Raw genomic sequence first — 22,026 nt, forward strand, 5'->3', positions numbered from 1 at the left:
GCCACTATCCAAATCGATGGGAAAAGTTGCACAGGAGTTCAAGCGCGGAGTCCTGTTGCGTGACTGGGGGGGGTGGGACATCGGCAGGAATAAAAGTTCTATTGTATATCTGCAACCCGGTCGCAGCACCAGAGTCAGCAGAGATGATGAATTGTTACCTAATCTGCCTGCTATGTGGAATGTATGGTGCTCTCGCAAGGGGTGAGTGAATTTCAGCTACTTTTGTCGTTGGTCATTTAGTTATTGCTTAATAATAACTTTAAGTCGTTGTTAAATTAATTAGCACTTAACCCACGACTGTTTCCTACGATGTTGTTTCACATTAACTAGCGGGTTCTGCACTGTCATAAGGCATCTTTTTTTTTAAATAACCAAAGATGGAACATACAGTCTTTACTTTGCAATAAAACAAAAGATGCGCGTCTTCAGACGTGGCGCACTGTGCGCTGCTCGTTTATTGGTCCGTTCGGTCGTCAGCGTGGTCGCGTGTCTGCGGCTGTTCGGCGCGTTTAACCTCTGTGTGCAGAGGCGGAGATAAGCGCTATCCTGCGGGACACATGTTTGGATAATGCGCGGCCCCGTGGCCCGGCGCATTGTGCGCTCGGCCCCCGGTTGAATGGGCTGACGCACGGCGGTGTTTCCGGAGACTGATGAGTTTACCTAATGACAGTTGTGGTTGAAAAGAACGCGGGGTCGTGGCCGCCTGACGGAAAGTATCTGGGCAGCAACCGGGTTTAATTCGTGCTCCTCAAAACAGTCGGCCGGTTGCGTTTCAGCTGCACTCTGCGGTGTTGTTGGTTGCTTGAAGAGGAAAAAAAGGGGCTAATATGGTGTTTCTCTGCTAAATGAAACTCTGCACATATAACCTCAAGTTGATATATTTCACATGCAAATAGAGGTGATGAACACTATATGTGCCTTGATTAACTAACTATTCCCACTTTTTTTTGGTAAATATTTTAAATGTTTTTAATACTTTTTATTTCATTTAAATTAACTAAATTAAGACCACTAATTAACTAATGCTAAAAGGGAGACACTGCAAGGCCTGGGAGTGTAATCAAGATATTAAGATGGACAATTTATGTTTTTCAGTCAATCAACAAATACTTTTAAACCAAAGTAGAAGTATAATTATATTCACATGATGATACATAGAAGTTGAGCATGCAATTAGTTCTACAACATAATGCACACATCACCATCCGTTAGACATACATTTATCATTGATTATCGCAATGTTGCCCGATCCCATCAAACCGCAGACAAATTCTGCAGAAACTATTTGATTCCCTTCATCTTAAAACTTTCAGTGCAAAAAAAAGGTTTTGAGGTGCAAGTCAGTGTTAATTTTTACTATTGTTAGTATGTGTTGTGTGTGCGCGTATAAACATGCCACAAAGCATATTTTTGCCATGATTTTCACTCTGTAAGTGTGGCATGTCAAAACAAAAGACGTCTATTATTTTAGCAGGGAACCAGTAGGCTACTAAATTATTTGGAAACGCTGCTTTTAGACACTAGGCAGCCTGTTGTTGGAGATCCCTAACTTCCTCTCTGTCTTCCCTCACCCTGCCTTGTGAGGTCGTCGCTCACACAATGTGAAATCCAAGGAAATGGTATAGGAAGTGCTTGTGGTGTGAGTAATGGTAGATCTGCTCAACGGGGCATCCTCTGGGAACAATGATGCTGACAATGAAAGGTACTAATGGACATGATAAACTAACTCACTGCTGCACAAGTGATTTAACTGCTCTCACAGCAGTGAGACGGTTGGGTTCCGAGGACTGTGTCGGCCCGCGGGGTGCGCTCTCCGTGAGGAGCAGTCACAGCGAAGGACGGACTTCCCTGAATGATGTTTCCGCTGTTGTTGGGAGGAAGGAAGGGCGGACTCGCAGTCTTATTTATCTCTCATTAATAAACCTCAGCAATGGAGTGGAGCAATGGCTTTTTTTCGATAAACAAGAGGGACACTGCTTACGCATTTCCACACAAGTTGTCAAGTGGCCTGAGCGAGGAGATGTGGGAGAGGGGGGCAAAACATACTGTAGCCTGGATGGAGTACGTGCTGTTGAGCCGTGACCCACCAAGACGGGTCCTTTCCAGAATATTTATTGGTTGTTAAGTGTTTTGACTTCCAGGGGTTCCTCAGAAATTGGTCTCACTTGGATCCGTTTCGACATTTAGAGATTTGTACAGTCTCAGTCATGATCCCCAATCATATGATTAGATTTGAATATAATTGGATCATTGGATCTTTTTGCCCAATTGGTTTGGTAACGAGCAAGATATTCTGCAGCAAAACCATACTGAATAATGCATTTCCACCTCTCAATTATCTGGAGAGGTCCAAATGTCTATGAATACAACCTGATTACCTTATAGCTACATTAAGACCAGACTATGGTTTTGCTCTGAGTCAGTGATCTATGTCCTGTGATTCTCATCCTCTCTCCTGCCTCCGCAGACAAAGATCAGAAGGGGAAGTACAGAGTCCCTCGTCTGGATGTGAGAACCCGGCAGCTTGTCCTTGACACCAACCAGACACTAGTGCTCAGCTGCAGGTAGGTAGATACATCCAGGCCAGACCGCCTTTATTTGGGCCACCTTGATGCACGGCGATCCCCATCTTCGATAGCAGCGAATCCAACGCCATCTTTCCTTAATCTAACGTTATCTCGGAGTAGAGGCGATTTACTCTCAATTTTTCCCAAACTCGGATCTCTTTCACCATTAATTTACATTAAATTGTAACTACAAATTTCAATCACTAGTTTTTCACTGTTCACGCAGATGTGTTGGCGTATTTGTTTGTAGCTACATTCAGACATTACAGATTTGAGTCTTGTATAACGTAAAATGTTTTTAACTTATATATAGTATTTTAGTTTCAAATTGTTTTCTCAAAACGCCCTTAACAGCCTTTTCCTTTGCTGAATGTGAACGCACGTGCAAAGATCGCCTCGTGTCTTTAAAGCAATCTTCCAACCCTTTGTACCTCTCGCGTCCAGAGGCCGCTGGGAGTTGGCGTGGACGTACCCGTCGGGTTTAGCCAGAGATGAGGTGCGGGTGGAGGAGTCTCGCTGTGGGAGGACGAGCCAGCACTACTGCAGCGGGGTGACGGTGAGCGGCGCCCAGGCCCGGCACACCGGCCCGTATCGCTGCAGGTACCGACACCGAACACGAAAGCAGACCTCCGTCTACGTCTACGTCTCAGGTAAGGCTCTGCTGCCCGAAGGTCCAAGACGCACACTGTTCGTCTGGCTGCGCTCATCGAGCCCCCCCCCCCCCCCTCCCGTCACACCTTCGCGCCCCCTCATGCTGATTGTTTATACCTTCAGGTTAAACAGGATGTGGTGGGTGCTAAATACAGACCAATTCCAGAGAGCCAACTATATCCGAACACTGTTTGTCCCAATAACACATCCTTCTAGATGACTCTGGCAGAGTTTTATCCCGCCCCTCCCCTGCCTCTCTCTCTGTCTCTCTACCTCCCTGTTTTCTATATATAAATCCTTTTTACTTTCGTTTACGTGCTACCTCGAGGCCAGGAATAGCCCAGCTGCTGAAAGACTCAGGCCTGGGCAGAGTTTCCCAGGGCATCGGCCTTATCTGCTCTGCTCAGCTTTGCCTGGAGCATCCTGTGCTTCGGGGAGGAGGGGGAGGGCTTGAAGGGGGTTCGCTGGGAGGGGATGCCGCCGTGTCTGTACAAGGTGGCGGCGGGAAGGTGTGTGGAAGTGTGTGTGTGTGTGTGTGTGTGTGAGAGGAGCTGAGAGGGATAAGATGAAGGACAGTGTATCAAGGGGTGAAGGAGGCACAATGTCTACCCAGCCAGCTCCTCCCTGTCCTGGGGGTGGGGGGGAGGCAGGGTCACAGGGCACGCTACTGTTTGACCAACAGGACCCTGGGGGGCCATCAATCGGTCAGGTCGGCATGTCCATTAAGGGTCAGACTTGGCCTGCGGCTCTGCTTAGACTTTGCCTCCCTCCCAGAATCCTCTAGGAATCAAAGCAAGAGAAGGAAGCCTTCAGTCCGCTAGTCCTTTGGGTACTTTTGTTCAAATGTTCAGAGATTTTCTTTCTTTGAATAACACCCTGCGGTAACAAACAATACAGTGAGCAACACCCACACTTTTCAATGGCACAGCACTATTACAGTGGTCGAGTCGGGAGGAGAAAGCTCAGAGAGGCCGTTTGATTGCTTCTAAACAATCTGTGTGTTTATTGTTGACTGCAGGCAGTCATCTGCTGAATGGGTATTCAATGAGTGGGTGTGGAGGACAGAGTATGTTTAGGAGTGTGTGTCTGTTTGTTTTTGTTTGTTCCTGAGATTGATACTTGGAAGTGTGTGTGTTTGTTTGTGTTTGTGCAGAGGCCCCTGATTTTTCTTTCCTTTCTCTGTGTGCATGAAATTAAAGGGTCGGTTCATAGAAAATAGTAGAAAAACACTCGGTCAAAGAGGTCATTCTTTTCCCCACTTCACTTCCCTTAATGTATCATGTGGATTATACAATCTTGTGCCAGTTTTAAAAGCAGTGAAGACCTTAAACATAATTATAATCACCTCCCGGTCTCCTGGCATGTCAGAAATATACAGGTTTCAAACAATAAAAACTGAATAATCCTCTGGGTTTCTTCATTAAAGAAATTAAAAAATATAACAACAAAACTGGCATTGGCTTGTCGGGTTTGTCTGATTTTCTCTTTTATATCAATGATAAGCTGAAATATATGTTGTTTAATCTGGTTGTGCAAACCAGGTCAAATTGACCGTTGAGATGTTGTAATGGGTGTTTTCCTGTCGTACACCGCTACTTTAAACCATTTTGTAACAATTAACTGTACCGTTCAAAGAAAGAACAGCCTTTGTTTTTGCTTTTCTCTTACATGTTCATTGTCTGTACTGTATGTGTCCCTGACCGCAGTGTTTGGGTTTCAGACAGCAAGCAGCCATTTGTGGCACATCCGGGTAAGAGCCCAGATGTGTTGTACATGAAGGAGAACCAGCCGCTGGTCATCCCCTGCCGGGTCACCCACCCCAACGTCACCACCGCACTGGTCAAGGTCAGTGCAGGAAATATGAACGAAATGACGGGCTGACAAGCCGGGTTTGACTGCAAAAAAACTCTTTAACACCCCTCACATTCTGTGCACATCATCACTTGCCCCAGGTTCTTTCCATTAGGGCTCACTTATGCACACAATGCACCGTACCGTCGCTTCCCCCTATACACATCATTCGCCACATTGTTCTTATCTTGGCAGCCATTACGCTGTGGCGTGTGTGTCCGTTTGTTTGTGTCCGTTTGCATGGATGTGTGAAAGTGTGTGCGGAAACGGTTGTGAGTGTTGGAGCTTGAGTGCAGAGCGAAGGGGACAAGAGGGCAGCGCTATTAAGTGCAAAGAGGAGCTTTTAGAGTGTGTCTGTTTTTTGTAACTGCATGCTGCCACGCAGATCTTGTTTCCCTTCTGATGAAACAACAGCAGGTCCGTCTGCTTGAATCGTGCTAGAAGACGATGATGCCGCTTTCTTCACTGACTTTCTCTGCTGAAGCGAGGCCCGCAGCATCCTGTCGGCAATGTTTCTACCTCTGGAAACAGGACATAAGCTTTGGATTGCCCCTTTTTGGCCGCTGGCCACCGCCGCTTCCCACACCTCACCCGTTACCTCTTGCAGTAGGAATCCTGGCTGCCAACTTCCCCCGACTGATGCTTTAAACAGCTGGTTTGCCTGGTTGAGGAAGCGGAGGGCAGCTACTGTTGACCCCCGACAGATCAAAGTACAGTAAATGTTCTTTAATCACAAAGCTGATCATTAATATGGCAGCGCGTGCGTCACTGTAAATTATTGTGGTACAACAACAATAGGGTAGCTGTGAACTTGTTTGAACGATTTGCGTCACGAAACATCTAATGTGTGGTGGAAATTCCCCCCCGACATAATGCACGCCACCAATTCAGTATTGCACCATCCTAGATTTGAGGGACTGGCTGAGGATGGATTAATGGGAAAAATTGGTGGGGCACCGTTAGTGATTTCATAACTTTTCTACGGTAATGGTAAAAAATCCTCTGCCCTACAATTTCCATTATACAAAAGAGAAAAAAGGCTAAATATATGTGTCTTTTTTCTGCTATCAGAAGTCACACAAGAGGGCACAAGGTTGGTGGTTTGAGTCCAGGCTGCCCCATGTTCCATGTCGAAGTGTCCCTGAGCAAGACACGTAACCCCTAATTGCTCCCCGGGCAAAAATGTGAAAAAGCCATGGGTTTAAAGTGTAATGTAAGTCGCTTTGGATAAAAGCGTCTGCTAAATGACCTGTAATGTAATGTAATGTAATGTAAAAGAGGGCGGAGCTTAGTACAACTGACAGTTGATTAAGACATTTTGGGGGGAAAGTTAAAATGAACCTTCATGAAAACAAAAACGTACTTAGACAAAAACCCAGAGGGCCCATGTAGCTGAAAACGTGTAACGATGTTCGCGTCCCGTTATTGTCTCAAAACAGCCGCCCCCTTTTGGCCACTAGAAAGAATGCAGGTTAAGCACACTTACGCAATGGCTTCACTTTTCCGACAAGGAGGTTGTCGCCTCGGACAAACCTTATATAACATTCCTTCTGTGTTTGTTTTCTGCTTCCATCTCCTCACAAATGCCTGGAACCTCAAAGGTAATTATTCTAAAAATAGCTCTTCTCCGCTTCCTTCTTCTCCACTAATCCGGTTTTGACAGAACCAGAAATCCACTCACTGTCACAGTGTTGTTTTTCCTGGATCTCTAACGTGACCCTTCTGAGCGGGAACAATACACAGGAGGCTGTGAAAGTGACCAGAAGGTCCCAGAGGTCCGGAATGACTGGTTCGACCTGGGGTTCAAGTCAAAATGTCTATATCCTGTAGTAACAGGATGCGAGGCCATGGACCGGAGTCGCGTTCCTCGTATCCTGACTTCTCTGACTCCTTCGCTCCTCCTCCCGCTTCTCCACCTTCACACGCTTTTCACGTGTACGTTGGGAGGACGGGGTTAAGAGGGGCAGCGAGGCCGATCAGAGGTGGCGTCAGGAAGTTTTGGTGAAAGGGAAGAGCGACTACTTTGCAGGGCTGAGAGGAGAAGGAGGAGGAGCTCAGTGGCGTCTGTGAGGTTTGACTCGCTCTGGGAGGGGGGATATCAACCAGTTCACACTGGGGGTGCAGGAGTGGGGGGGAAGTGTGTGTGTGTGTGTGTGTGTGTGTGTGTGTGTGTGTGTGTGTGTGTGTGTGTGTGTGTGCGTAAGACTGTGGTGGGGGGGTCCACTTGTTCCCTTGAGATTGGGTGGGAGGCTTCCACTGGGTCAAAGAAACTCTAGTAAACATTTCCTTGAGACCGCTTATAAGAAAACAGCGAGGTTACACAAGTGTCCATGTCAAGAAGGCCAAGTATTATAAAACCAACACAGTGACAATACACGCAGCATCATCGGGGGCTTCTTGGCAAATTGGACCGTATAATTAGCTTCTTCTAGAGGTTTTTTTAGGGGACCTGCGGCTCGTAACACCGGACGATAAACCTTTCGCCCAAACTGAAGTGGAGACAAGAGTGTCTGGATTTTAGCTCAAATCGGAAAAAAAAAATGGACACCAACTGCAGAATAACTGGTTCCGCGAATGCAATTTAGCTTTGTCGTAATAGAAAGAAGGAGTAAATAATTTCACTACTCAATGACTTGAGCTTGAGTTACATTAAGTTACGCTGATGTACCAACAATAGAGTTTTGATTCTTGACTTTCTTTTTGCCTAGCAGCTGATCAAAGGCTAATAGCAAAGACCAGTTTCCTCCTCACATGTGACTACCTTCCTTCATTTTTTCCAATGTTTAAGTATCAAATCAGTCATGACTGTTTGTTTGACGGGTGGTGTCTTGTCCTCCCTCCTCCCACAGTACCCCAACCAGAAGCTGACTCTAGACCACAGAAGCATTGTTTGGAACAGCAAGCAAGGCTTCACCATCCGAAGTCCGACCTTCTCTTTCGTTGGCCTCATCTTCTGCCAGGCGGTGGCCGAGGGCGTCGTGCACAATTCACCTAAATACTTCGTACACAGACATGGTCAGCATCACACATAAATGAGAATGTCCAAAACCCCCATTTCACTCGGAGTCAGAGAATTTGTTTTGGTTGATGATTTGTTTCTTGCTCCTCGCAGTGAGTAATATCATGGAGGTGTATCTGAACACCAGTGGACCCGTGCAAGTCCTGCAGGGAGAGAGGATGGTCTTGAACTGCACCGCCACCGGGGAGTGGAACACCAGAGTTAACATCACCTGGGACTACCCCGGAAAGGTCAGCCCTGCATTCAAGTCCCTGGAGATAAATTACTTTTGACAGAGAATAGGAAGGCAAACAATACGGCAGAAAAAAACCCTAACCCTAACCCTTTGCACGGTACTGCAAACGATACGAAACGCCAGCCGATTGTTAGTAAAGAGGTCACGTGACCCTCTGTGGGTTGAAGAACTAGCGTCTGGGTTCACAACTCCTCAAATAAACAAACATTTGAACACCTTTCAGTGTTAATTCCGTGGTTTCTTCTCCTTCTCCACCTTCAGAAAAAAAACACCGGCTCCACTTACAAGAGGCTCCTCAAGCAACAAACGCACATGTTGTTTTACAATATTCTGACAATCCCGAAGCTGCAGCATTCAGACCGAGGCCGCTACACGTGCCGCGTGACCAGCGGGAAGAACACCAGACAACAGAAAGTCACTGTTTCCGTCTATGGTGAGTGTCGTACTCACCACAGTGTGATGGATTAATGTCACATGTCAAACAAATGATCAAACATTTGCATTCCCTTGCTTTATCCTACCTACATTTGTGCATGTGTGTCTATAAATTTAGACCGTCCATTTATTCGCCTGAAGCCCGAACATGGATCTGTTATGGAGGTACAGAAAGGACAGAAATCTTACCGAATCGCTCCCAATCTCCGAGCGTTCCCTGCCCCTGAAGTCGTCTGGTAAGAGATCCCCTTCATCCCAAAACAGCCTTTTTTTTTACCTTAGCTTGGTTTTTTCAATATATTTTTTAAGTTTATTGTTTTCATTTTAATCTATTTTAATCTCTTTCACACTTTCTCAACAACAATTCCCATGAAAGGCCTTGGACCTTTTTATATACATGCATCGGCCTAAAACCGTAACAATCTTTCAGTCCCTGAAACTTTGCTCAGAGGTCTTTTTTTCTGACAGGCTGAAGGATGGTGAGGTGGCAGCAGACCAATGCTCCAGATACCACATGGACGGGACTTCCCTGGTGATCCGGGACGTGGCGGAGGAGGATGCTGGGAAGTACACCGTCCTGGTCCGCATCCAGGAACACAGGCTCTACCAGAATCTCACGCTCACACTCGTGGTTAAAGGTGAGAAGACGTAATTCTTTCCCCCCCCACCGGCCGCCTTCAGACTCTCAGACTCAGCTCGGGCTTGAACTGTTGTGTCTGTGTTCTTGTGGTCCGACAGTGAGTCCACAGATTGGGGAGAAAGCGGTGTCGTTGCAAGACCCCGGCTCGGTCCCCCGGGGCAGCAGACAAGCCCTTCACTGCACAACCCATGGAGTTCCTCCTCCACGCATCCAGTGGCTCTGGCATCCCTGCCCGCCCAAAGGCCTGTGAGTAGACCAGACGCCCAGAGTGAACCGTTCGAAAGAACCGTAATTCACACCAGCAGGAATTAGTCAGGTTCACTATTAAAGAGTATAAATACCTCTGCACTTTTCTTTAATAAGTAGCACATTAGACAAATTAGACATATATAGTATATGTTCAAATATTGATGTGATGCAATGGCCCACTTTTGTTCTCTTATATTATAGTTTATTATATTATTATATATATATACATATTGTACAAATCTTTTAGGCAAAGGCTAATACCAGCGCTAAAATGTATTTATCTGTTTTATTTCACGGTGTGTGTGTGTGTGTGTGCGTGTTTGTGTGTGTGTGATTTTGAAAAACAAGACATGTTTTGTCTATTTCAACGTGTGTACAGACAGCATTTCCTCCTTGCAACCAGAACAGATGCCTTTGGGGGCCTTTTATGTGCAGAGAATGTGTGAAAGTGTGTGTGTGTGTGTGTGTGTGCGCGCACGTACATGTCTGTATACGCACAAATGTGTGTCTGTCTCATCGTGTTTGTGTTTATATGTTTGCTTGCTTGTGGAACTTTTTTCCCATATGTTTGTTCCCTTACTGTCCGTGTTTCCTTTTTCATATGTTTGTTTAAGTGTATGTACCAACAGTGTGTGTGTGCGTGTGTGTGTGTGTGCGCGCGCCATATTCACAGACACAGAACACAGTGTATAGCAGACTTGAAAGGACAGAGAGAAAAAAAACACACTTCAATGGAAACCAGTTCCGTGCTCTCAGTCACGGTTTGTTGGTTTCCAAATCAAACGCTATGATTTAATGAATTTCCTGTCCAGGGCGCAGTTTAAGAGGCCTGTTTATTATTGTGATTGCACACTGCATCCTGTGATGCCATTTCTTATATCTGACACACACACACACTATATATAAAGTTCTCATGAGAAATGGCCCAACCCAGTGATGCAGAGGGACAGATTTAGTCAACACACACGAGTGCTGGAGCCTCACTTGGCTGAAACATTGATTGAGTTGTTCTTGGAGGTCAGCTACTTATTGTGTTGCTCATGACCAAGTCAGAAAGGTTAAGTATCACCTGAGAGCACCACAGCAGCCGCCCATACTTTATTCCCACTGACATCATCAGTGTACTTGACCCTTGACTCCGGCACTCTCTCATGGCGCCATGTCGAGGTGCCGCCTGCGTGGTTTCACTCGTCCATCTCTGCCATATGTACACGAACATCTCCTAGAACAGCAGGGGATGCTTAAGTATCTGATGTTCTTTGTCAGAGTGATATCAACTCTTTAACTCTCAAAAATGTACATAGAAAATCTCTTATATATCCTTGAAATATTGCTTGTGTTGTACCTCATTATTGTGTCGTTGTGTAGACGCACAATATGTATTAGAGCAGAGTGTATCTTGCTTTGTTGTGACGAGAGTTTACTGCAATTGGCCAAAATTCCTTGATTGCCCCCTTGATGATTCATTTGGTAAATGAGGCCCTGATATTAACTTATGTATATGTAACTTGATTCTGGGTGGCTTGTTAATAGCATTTCAATTTTTCTAAACAAACAATTTGGCAAAAGAGAACAAAACGCACATGCATGCAACCATGCGATAGAAAAGAATTACTCGCAAACAACAACCTAAAGATCTCACTAGAGCACCGAAACTGCATCTTATTACCGTAAAGGATCTAGATTATATTTGCATAGGGATTTTTCAGACGATTACATTTGGCCTCTTCACTGGCTGATTCATGGTCCCTCGTAAAGCTCTGTTCTGGTTCTGGTTCTGGTTCTGCTGCAGTGTCTGCGATGAGTGTGTTCCTTTAGTTAGCTTTTGGCTGGATCCTCACTGGCCCCTTGTTCTTTGCAGCCCGGCTGCACCACCAGCCTGACGCCGCGCCGGAGGAAGCCCAGGGACATTGGACCAGGACGGGCCGGGCTGATGGGGGGCCTCGCGCCTGGGCCCTGGGCTCACTCCTGGGTCTGGCCCTGGGAACCGCAACGCTCTTATCTGGCCCGGGCAGGAGGCGCACTGGGCTTCCTGTGCGAAAATCAGAGCGCTTTTCCTCTCGTTGTTTGGCTTCCTCTCCGACGCGAGACGCTTCCCAGCAGCGTGATTGTCCCTTCGTCTTCAAACGTGGCACAGTCCGCTTCCTCAAGAGCTTGATCTATTCTTGAGAGACCCCCCCCTCCTCCTCCCCCCCTCCCCCACCCACCCCACCCACTCCCTCCACCCCTTCCCCCACCTCGGCTGCCCCCCGCACATACCTCCTAAGACCCCTTTCCACTCGCCAGCTCTGCCCTCCACCCCAACCGAGCATCAAGAGCAACTCCCGCCCCGGAGCCCATCCTCTCCACCTCCTCCAACACCACCACCACCACCACCTGCACCTCCACACGCTCATCCGTGCTTGTCCACGTCAGCCAAGGACCCTCAGCGATATTACTAGTGACCCCGCGTGATGGTCCTGTGCGTGCTGAACTGGTGTGCAAACTGGAAAATTAGGAAAGTGACTTTTAAACACTGTCGAGCAGTGAAGACCAGGAAGGCAGGTGGAAAATAAGCCACATCAATAAGGATTTAAGGAAACCTGCTTTTTTTATTTATTTATTTCCTTCATTTTCCCAATTTGAGTCCGCCCTTTGCACCCAGCCATCCTGTAGTCTTACTCTTTTTTTTTTTTTACACTCCACAGACATTTTGAGCCAGAAGAAGTGCAATTCCATTCACCCACCAGCCACATTTCTGGAGCTGCTTTGCTTGTTTTTTGTGTCCTAGCGTGGTACTATAATGGGTGCATGAACCGTGCCTGTCCCAAGCCCCCAATCTGATTCTGACATCCGCAAAAAAAGCTGTGAGTTTCTGTTCCAAGCCACCGGTAGAAGGTCAAACGCGCTCACCTTGGACGGGCAAAAGAGGACAAGTGTTGTTCACTACGGGATGCCTAAAGTTCTCTACTGAAAGACTGACGGTCAGCAGACGCCTACCATGTAGGACGGGTCCGCGGACCAGAGACTACGCCCTCCGTCTCGTTGTGTCACCCTGTGTCGTCCCACGTCAAGATGTCTTGTTGGTCAAATGATGTCAGTATAACAGGCCGTGTCTTTGTATTGAAAGTTAATTAGGATTCAAATGTATGAGTGCCACAAGAGTTTTAGTAAAAGTCCATTTCTGAGTGTGTGTGTGTGTGTGTGTGTAATGCGAGTGCAAGCGTGTGAGTACTTGTGCAGGAACATCAGTGTGTGTCTGTGTGTGTGTGTGTGTGTGTGTGTGTGTGTGTGTGTGTGTGTGTGTGTGTGTGTGTGTGTGTGTGTGTGTGTGTGTGTGTGCGCCTACCTGGTGTCACCGAAAGATATTCATTCATTGTATACAGATGTTCTATGAGTAATATATGAATCTAATATTTAATAATTTTATACAACTAACTTACATATGACGAATGACAATATTTGCCAACTTTGTATGAATCTGTATTGAAGTGTTATATCAGTTGTGTTTTTGCATTAAACTTTGCTTATATTTGTCCATTGCTTTATGCCGCCTTGTGGTTATTCTGGGTTTGAGACCGGACCGGACAGGGACAGCGGTAAATAATGTATTTTAAGCGGCGAAACAAGACAGGACAAAAAAAAAGCCGGAGACGACCCCCCAACCCCCCCCCCACACACTGATACACAACTCATTCATACATCCAGGCGGCTGCTGCTCACCCTGTTCTCAGTTACACACTGTGTGAATGTGGCACGACTGAACTACACTACGCCTTCTTTCGCTTTCTGCTCCTAAACCTTGTTTATGTCAACACATCCATCTAACTAATCATTTTTGTTCATGTGTGTGCAAGTGTCGTCCACTAGCAAGCGTGGGAGTGTAAGAGTGTAGTGTGTGTCGGTGTAATCTGCCTGCGTGACGGGTGTGTTTTTTGTCTGTGCGTTTGGTGTTTGTGCGTGCGTGTGTTTGTGTGTGTGCATGCACACTTTTCCGCCTTGGTGTGTGTGGGTGTGTGTGTGTGTGTGTGTGTGTGTGTGTGTGTGTGTGTGTGTGTGTGTGTGAGTCGGACCCGTGGTGTCATGCACAGGGTGGGCCGTTCGTGCAGTTGTGCATGCCAAGAGGAAGAGCAATCAGGGAGCAGAGAGGAGGCGAGCGGAGGGAGGAGCTCAGCACAGAGACGGGCAGTGACACCTTTATAAACAGGCAACGGATACGTGGACTCAGCGGAAATGACAGTTTACAGTCAGGATGATGGTTAATGTCTAAATAATGAAGCTGCGTTCTTTCTATTAATACATATATACGTGATTCCTCTTAATGACGCACAGATGAGGCCCTATACGATCAAGTAGCCGTCAAGTATTTCTTTTTGCATTTACTTTGAATCAAGCGTAATAACTAATAACTTGCGTGGGGATGTAAAACTGTATTTTTGGTCTTCCATAATACATTTAACCCCTTTGTAATGAACAAGCCATGCCCGATTGTTAAGTATTTTATTTTGTATCAACTTGAATATAGTTTGGTTAAAATGAATAAGGAAAAAGTTGAAAATGTGCAAAATGTGCCTCCTCTATAAAAAATAACTTCAGAGCCAGACATTCAGCATACTGAAAATATTTTCTAAATTGTTTCCAACTTTGTAAAAAACACAAAAGAAATAGAAAGAAATTAGAATGAATCAATGTATTCTGTATTATATACAATTATTACACAACTACGTATTTCACAACTACTGCGTCTTACATAAAGCATATTTACACAATGTAGTGCCCATTAAAAATAACTAAAATAAGCCCTGGTGTGGATGACTTTTATAGCATTCTTATAAGACATGGAGACATGTGTATAAATAAACCACCGGGGAGTGTACTCTAGCTCAACTGGTGTGTAATCTATGGATTTAGACTTGTGAGAGAGAGGAACTCTTGTCCTGGAAACGTGGGATGATTTGTTAAGAATGGAAGGAAGTTGAGCCGCAGGATCACAATGCCACCTCTGCATCCTCCGTGGATGAACAATTCAGCATTACATAGCAATCCAAAGATGCTATTGTCCACCTGCAGGGCAGGTTAGGAGGACGTGATGCTATTGGTATAAAAAGGTCCACCGATGAAGGTTATGAGAATGAAGGTGAAGATCAAGCAGCGATGATCAAGGCGCTTCACTGATGTTTTGGTTTGTCTCCTGCCGAGCGCAGCTGAGAAAAGCCCACACAAACACACACCTGGAGGCCACGTAAAATGACTTGTGTCAACACAGCTGAGTCCCTGTCCCTCCTCCTCCTCCTCCTCGTCCTCAAGGTGTGTGTCTCCAACCTCCTCCTCGCCATGGAGCCCTGTGAGTGAGAGGATCCCCGCCACGTCCACAAGCAACCACATCCGGAGTGTTACTCACCGACAGGAAGTGCTCCAGGGGAAGATAAAGGTGGGTGAAGCATTGTAACACAGGCTGCCTAAGAGTTGGTGTGTGAGCAACTTTTACCTCAAAACGTTTTGTTGTGGAACGATATCTTCATTGCAATAGTCAACAGATTCATTGATGAAAATGGAACAAAAAACGCACCAATCACGTGTTAGAACTAAAAAAAACTTCTTGGCTCACTTCTCTCACGTGCAGAGTCACACTTTTATTAATACTTATCAACAGCTCGTGTGTTGAGCTGCCCGCTGGGTTGGAAGTGTGCAGGAGGCCTCGCTCAGAGACCCCCATTGTCTTGAATGTGTGTGTGTACCTGTTTTTAATCGTGATCGTGCGGATGTTTTGTCCTCTCCATAGACAGTGGGGGTCCTGACTGTGGCAGAGGCTTTTGTGTCTGGAGTTTACCGCTGCGTCGCCTCCAACGCCGTCGGCACCAACCAGCTAGACTTCCACTTCTACGTCACAGGTGGGGAATCAACTCCTCCCGGCGCACATCTTTCCCCTCCTCTCTTTCACTCCCCACAACGAGTTCAGCTGCTTTCTCTCTCTCTTTACTGCCTCGTCTGTTTCAAACTGAAACCAGGCCCATATCGGTTGATTCACTTGGTGCTCGGTCGCTATTGCTTCTGCAAAAATGGACAAAGGTGAACCGATCTTAAATTCTTCTGTGCCTTACACCTTTTTGGAGTTTTACATCATGCCAAAATATCTAATTAATTATCTTCCTAAGCCGGATGTATACTGATGAATGTTCTTAAAGAACATAAACAAGAACATATTTCCCGCAAAACAATTTCGTTCACAGTTATTACACAGTCATTAACAGCAGATTACCTCGCTCGCTCAATAATTGCAATATCTTTCCCCCTTTACGTATGTCAATCTTCATTCAAATAATAATAAGGTTATTGCTGTGACTTGCTTTTTGTTGCCTGCTGATGGCAGATTTAGACCAATTCTAATATCAATTAAGTCAATTCATTCATGTGGATGAATGTACAGTGGAACGCGTGAAGAATTGGACGACCGTTTGTCGTGAAAACAAACTGCGGTTACGTGCGTCCCGTGGGTGGATCCTGCAGGTAGAGCCTTTTGAGAGTCTCTTTGTGTGGGCGAGCTGTGTGTGAGCGGGAACGAAACAGGAACCTCGGGGCTCTTATCGTTCCACTTCCCCCAGTACAGCACACTTCCTTGGACTGGCAGGTCCGCTTTATTTCGAGAGGCCTTGGGGTGTTCGGGAAAGATAAACACTATCTGCCATCAGGAAACTCTGGCGCTGTTTCCACGGGAAGTTTCGGATGGCTAAAGTAAATAAAAAGCCTTTTTACTGCATCCCACTGGCTGCGTGTGCCCACAATAGCCATCCAACATCGCCGTCAAAGGTTTGTCAAAATGGAGGACGGGTTGAATCAGCGCGGGCTGGTTTCACGCACCGGATCCACAAGGGCCACTGAGAGGGTTTTTCATCAAACAGGAGATCGGTGAAGGTTTAAACGTTACCCCTCCCTCATCTTTTCTTCCTACATGTGTTTTTCAACATTTTTACCCTCAGACGTCACAGGAGGCTTCAGTGTGAGCCAGAGGGAGGAACCCAGAGAGGGCGGAGACCTCCACCTCACCTGCGTGGCCAATAAGTATCTGTACACAGCGCTGTCGTGGCAACAGGTGAACGGGACAGAGGTGAGCGGCCCTGACCTGAGCGGTCGGCTGCTCACCTCGGGGGAGTATTCCAATCGCCTGGTCCTGTTGCTAAGCAACCTAACAGCCAGAGACTCGGGAGGATACCGATGCTCCGCCCGCCACCTGATCACGGGACAGGAGACACACCTGGACACACAGGTGGTGGTCACAAGTGAGTAGCTGTGCAATATCCTCTTCATCGTCCTCATCATCACCTGTAACTACAGTCTACACTATGCATCTCTTCATTATTTAGATTACTATTAAAGAAATAGTACGTAAAGATTCATCCTATGAAGCACATTTTGAAACATGTTCTTATTTATTGACGTTATTTGTTTCATATAATTCAGTTTTTTATCAGAAATCTAAAAATTCAGCTTCAAAATGTTAAAAGTGGACAACTTTAGTTTTCAACTTCAAGTATTAACCAAACGCGTTTATGGCAAGACTTAAACAAACATTTAACCTAATTTGAGCCTTTCCTTGGATCCTTACAAATTAAATCAAATTAAAAAACCTCCTCCGGCGCTAAAACGATTCACTGATCCTACAGCGGAACAAGGGCCCTTGAAAATAACAGCGATTCATAATTATTGTCGTAGGGTGACGAGTAAGTTGTCAGGGCCTGGATTTCGTCGTGTATGAAGGTTCCGCTTCATTTCTAATTTAGACCCTAAAATCTCAATATACAAACAAACACTCTCTCTCACAGAGTTTGGATGTTGGGAATCGGGTCCCCTCTGTTTCCTGGGGCCCCACCCTGCCTTTGCTCTTTGCGCTCCTGCTCAGCACCTCTTTCACGTGGGAATGAGCTCTTGTCTGGAGGAAGAGCATACAATGGTACTTCCCACAATGCCACATTTACAGGCCCCCACACAGGGCCGCAGGAACAATCAGCCAATCAGACACTGTCAGGCCCGAGACCCCGCGGACAATCATCAATTGTTGTCCAGGAGGAAGATAGGGCAAACAACAATCAGTCGCCTTGGTTAAGTGACTTTTCTTCATGTCTTTTACTGCTGTTCTCTATACAATCAGCGCTCAACGCGTCAACTTCCTCCCCCGGGACCCCCGCACGGGACTCGCTATACTGCTGCAGAAGCAGAGTGACCAGAAAAGGAGAAGTGAGACTAATAGAGGGAGAATGGAGTAAGAAATGAAATCATGTAGTCAAAACATAGAGTGGGAATATTGTAGTATAATTATAGTGTATTGAAAGAAAGAAAAAACTGCATTCAAATTATCGTTTGCACTCGTTGTCCAATAACTGTCCACATAATGAAATACTGCATTGTTGTAGGTTTTTAGAAATGGGTTTTTATTGCCCAAGAGTAATGCAAGCTGACTCACAGGTTGAACTCATGGCCACTCTTCTGGTAATATGTGTCACAGTGCACAATTATATTATTGTCCTCAAGTGGCACTGGTCCAAAAAACTGTGTCAAAAAATAGCTCTGCTTTCACTTCATCACAAATCTGCTTAAGTCTATAAATACCTGACACTGTAATACGTTATGGCAGCTTTCAAAGCTTGAGTTGATACTACTCTTTTGCCTATAAACGGTTGTGTAGTCTGCAATTCATAATTCTTAATCTAGACAGTTTTCAGGATAAATCAAATAAAAATGTGTTTTCTTTCAAAATTAGTGGCATAAAATCAAAGTACTCCAGCAACATACAAGTATCTCAAAATAGTATTTAAGTAATGTATTTTATATTTAAGTGTAATATAAGTGTCCCGAACACTTATTCATGCTGTGTGTGATTCTACTTTCAGTTCTGGAGCCTCCGGTGCTGCTTAACAATCTCACCGATTGTACGGTCAACGCCAGCGCCTCACTGATCCTGAGCTGCCCCTCCGAAGGCGTCCCCCCCCCGACCGTCACGTGGTACAAGGATGACCGCGCTCTGTCCCAGGGATCAGGTAAAAAGAAACACATGAACATGCAGACCGCAGCGGCGTTCGGGAGTCTTGAGAGTTCTGTGCCATCGTCTTTAGGTATCGTGATATCGGCAGAAGATGGGACCCTCCACATTGATCGGATCACGGTGGAGGACCAGGGCCTTTACACGTGCCAGGCCACCAATGTGAGGGGATCTGCAGAGAGCTCTGCCCATATATGGGTCAACGGTAAGCAAACGCACATGTATTTTTCTGCCTTTGATCGGCTGTGTTTACTACTTCTTACAGATGGGACAGTTCCATATAAGGGTATGTCTGAATGTCCATTGTTCCCAGTCCTGCAAATAGATGCAGAGTCTGGCTGTACAGACACGCAGTGTATCAAGTTGTTTTTATGGATGTTGTATTTATACACACAGGAAGTGTGTGTCAATTATATTAATGGGAGATTATATGTCTGTTTATCAATTATTAACATAATCCAAAAGTGGAAAAACCTCCTTTTGTTCAGTGTTCGTGCATACACACACACACACACACACACACACACACACACATGCACACAAACTCAGTCAAGCGTCCGGTGCAGACAGGCCCCATGTAGTGCTACCCCACAGTTTTAGCATCGTTCCACGGCAGAAGTGGTGGACACACTTCCCAGTCAGGTTCTGCAGGAGGAGTGGCTGTGAGTCTGAGTGTGTGTGTATGTGTGTGTGTTTGTGTGTGTGTGTGTGTGTGTGTGTGTGTACGCGCTGGCAGGCGTGTGCGCGCGTGTGGGTGTGAGTGTTTTTGTGTTCTGGTCAGTCAGGAAGGAAGCTGTCTCCCGTTTTTATTTCCTCCAGAAAGGGCCCGTCCTGCCTCTCACACAGGCTCCACACTCAGCTGAGCGTTTTCACTGCGTCACATTGAAGAAAGGAGGAATAAATTAGATGGTGATTCAACGAGTAAGGTGGCTGATTGTGAAAACACAGTGCCCCCATTTGGAGGTTGGAAGGCGGACAACATCTTTAACCGCAAGCAAAATGATGTAATGTCACTTTAACAAAGCATCTCTGATTTATTCTTTATTGTACATAAGTTTATCTCAGTCTAAATCATCTGAACGGACAGAATGCATAAAAAATCAAAAAAAGTTTTTCATCTCGATATGTTTAATGTCGTGTGCAGCTGCTTCCAGTCTTGTACACACTAAAGTAAATGAATTCTAATACAAAAGGGAAGCTAATGAGCACTGCTGTGTGTTTGTGTACATTTAGGAGCCACAGAAGTCTCATTCCTGGAGATTCCCGCCCTCACCTGTACCTGTGTTGTTGCCGCTCTATTCTGGCTTTTGCTGACGCTCTTCATACGCAAACTGAGACAGGTGAGAGGAACCAAGATATGTAGGAAACATAAATACTGTTTTCTAAGTATGTCTGCAAGTATCTTCAGTATATAATTCAGTACAGTAATGGTGGGTTCCGTTTCTTTGCAGCAGCAACATCTCAGGCTTTTCTTTTCTTTTCACCTGAGTCATCCTAACACTACCAGGTGAAAAGAACCTGTGGCTCTGCATGTTTCAGCGAAGCGGCAATGAAAATTGTTTCTTTGTTACAAACACATTAATGCACTTAAAAACGTATATTTAAATTTACGGATTCACACGTATGCTATGAACTATACTCCGATACAGCAATACATGAGAGATGGTAATAATTAAGGGGAGTTTAAATTGATTTCAAAACTGTGCCTGTTCACAACCTTTCTCCAAATACTATAAAACTGCGGTGTCGATATAATACCGCTTTTCTATTCTTTCTTCAAAGCCCAGTAACGCAAACACCAAACCCGAGTACCTGTCAATCATCCTGGACAGCGGAGAGGGGCCGATAGACGAGCAGTGTGAGAGACTGCAATACGACCCCAACCAATGGGAGTTCCCTCGGGAGCGGCTCAAATTAGGTACCAATGTTCAGGAATGGGTGTTTTTAACATCAGCCGCTTGTGATATGAAGGATTTCGGGGAACGTGATGCTAATGATGGGAGAAAGCGAAGGCCTTTAAGATCCCATTACAGATAAAGGACTTTCTCAGAGGTCTTATCAGAGTATTATGGGGAGTGACTCTCATTCCATTAATCAGACTTTGTGTCTCTGTTGTCAGTGGTGAGCTAATCAACTGGGGGTGAGGGGGGGTTGTGAAGGGTAATTAGACTGGAACTAATCAGCCCTCTAGGGTGGGTCATTTAGATCGGCTGTTGATAGGGTCTCCTTTTATCAGCATCTGACATCCAGGATAGACAATAATAGTAATTAATGAAGCAGCTCAATCAGATCTCTCTCTCTCTCTCTCACAGGGAAACCTCTGGGCCGTGGAGCCTTCGGGAAGGTGATGCAGGCGGCTGCGTTCGGAATAGAAAACGCCTCCAGCTGCAGCACTGTGGCTGTTAAGATGCTCAAAGGTACAACGCGGCGTCTCACTGCGTTCCGAGAAAATGAAATCTCAAATCGCGTGCAAAAAGCATTTATTCCACTTGTTTTTTTCTCCCCCTGGCCGCTGTCCACCAGAGGGAGCTACAGACAGCGAACACAAAGCCCTGATGACCGAGCTGAAGATCCTCAACCACATCGGACACCATCTGAACGTAGTCAACCTACTGGGAGCCTGCACCAAACTGGGAGGTGTGCTCATTTCTCGTGCTTGTGTGCTTCTTAGCATGCATTTACGTACATGCGCATATGTGCACGAGTGAATTTGAATGCATAAGCTTAAGTGTACCAGGAGCTACTGGTCTATGTGTCTGTGACCTCACGCCCGGGCCCAACTGTACACTGTGTGTTCCTGTGTGCGCAGGGCCGCTGATGGTCATTGTGGAGTACTGCCGGTATGGAAATCTCTCCACCTTCCTGAAGGGAAAGAGAGACGTGTTTGTGCACAAGACGGTGGGTCCACAAACGCGGTCGACGATGTTGCCGTGATACGGCAGGTTTTTCACATCATGGCGTGGCGAGTTAACACAGACCTCTGCGCCCCCACACTTCTCCTTACGGTTGAGAAAAAAAAAAAAAAAAAAAAAATTTTGCTGCACTCAATTACAAAACCATGTAAAGGGTTACTTCTGCAGTCTGTTTCAAATATGTTATCAGTCCGCAAGCAGGACGACCACTTCCTTAATTTCCTCACAGGTTTAGACACCGAAAAAAAAAACATTGTCACAGAGCAAAACATGTTGACCATCCCAACAAATTGATCAAAACCAATGAACATTTTATTTGTTTATTTATTTTATTGTGAAAACTGCTTTCTCCTCCCCTCAGCCTGCCAGAGGAGAGGACAGGGGGCCGGCGTCTGTCGCCAGCATGTCCGAGTTTGATGAGAGAGACACCAATGAAAAGCCCCCCAGTAAGCCG

The 22,026-nt window shown here is 45.9% G+C and overlaps 1 protein-coding gene across 2 annotated transcripts in view; it reads left to right on the top strand.

Annotated features, from left to right (window-relative positions):
• The window catches only part of flt1 (fms related receptor tyrosine kinase 1), a 25,802-nt gene continuing 3,776 nt past the window's right edge, over window positions 1-22,026 (top strand). Inside the window, exons 1-21 of one of the 2 annotated variants that reach the window (XM_040167528.2) lie at window positions 1-201; window positions 2,468-2,564; window positions 3,012-3,217; window positions 4,939-5,063; window positions 7,919-8,084; window positions 8,182-8,318; window positions 8,585-8,756; window positions 8,877-8,994; window positions 9,227-9,396; window positions 9,497-9,644; window positions 14,934-15,057; window positions 15,409-15,517; window positions 16,604-16,903; window positions 18,512-18,658; window positions 18,734-18,865; window positions 19,894-20,000; window positions 20,443-20,578; window positions 20,973-21,077; window positions 21,184-21,297; window positions 21,470-21,558; window positions 21,934-22,018. In XM_040167528.2, the coding sequence (XP_040023462.2) occupies window positions 144-201; window positions 2,468-2,564; window positions 3,012-3,217; window positions 4,939-5,063; window positions 7,919-8,084; window positions 8,182-8,318; window positions 8,585-8,756; window positions 8,877-8,994; window positions 9,227-9,396; window positions 9,497-9,644; window positions 14,934-15,057; window positions 15,409-15,517; window positions 16,604-16,903; window positions 18,512-18,658; window positions 18,734-18,865; window positions 19,894-20,000; window positions 20,443-20,578; window positions 20,973-21,077; window positions 21,184-21,297; window positions 21,470-21,558; window positions 21,934-22,018 (2,845 nt within the window). In that variant the 5' untranslated portion in view covers window positions 1-143. Of the gene's footprint in view, window positions 202-2,467; window positions 2,565-3,011; window positions 3,218-4,938; window positions 5,064-7,918; window positions 8,085-8,181; window positions 8,319-8,584; window positions 8,757-8,876; window positions 8,995-9,226; window positions 9,397-9,496; window positions 9,645-11,508; window positions 13,165-14,933; window positions 15,058-15,408; window positions 15,518-16,603; window positions 16,904-18,511; window positions 18,659-18,733; window positions 18,866-19,893; window positions 20,001-20,442; window positions 20,579-20,972; window positions 21,078-21,183; window positions 21,298-21,469; window positions 21,559-21,933; window positions 22,019-22,026 lie in introns of those variants that run through there. The other variant, XM_040167530.2, reaches the window with a different exon arrangement.

The sequence above is a fragment of the Gasterosteus aculeatus genome, chromosome 21 (genome assembly GCF_964276395.1).
Source record: "Gasterosteus aculeatus chromosome 21, fGasAcu3.hap1.1, whole genome shotgun sequence".
NCBI classification, from domain to species: Eukaryota; Metazoa; Chordata; class Actinopteri; order Perciformes; family Gasterosteidae; genus Gasterosteus; species Gasterosteus aculeatus.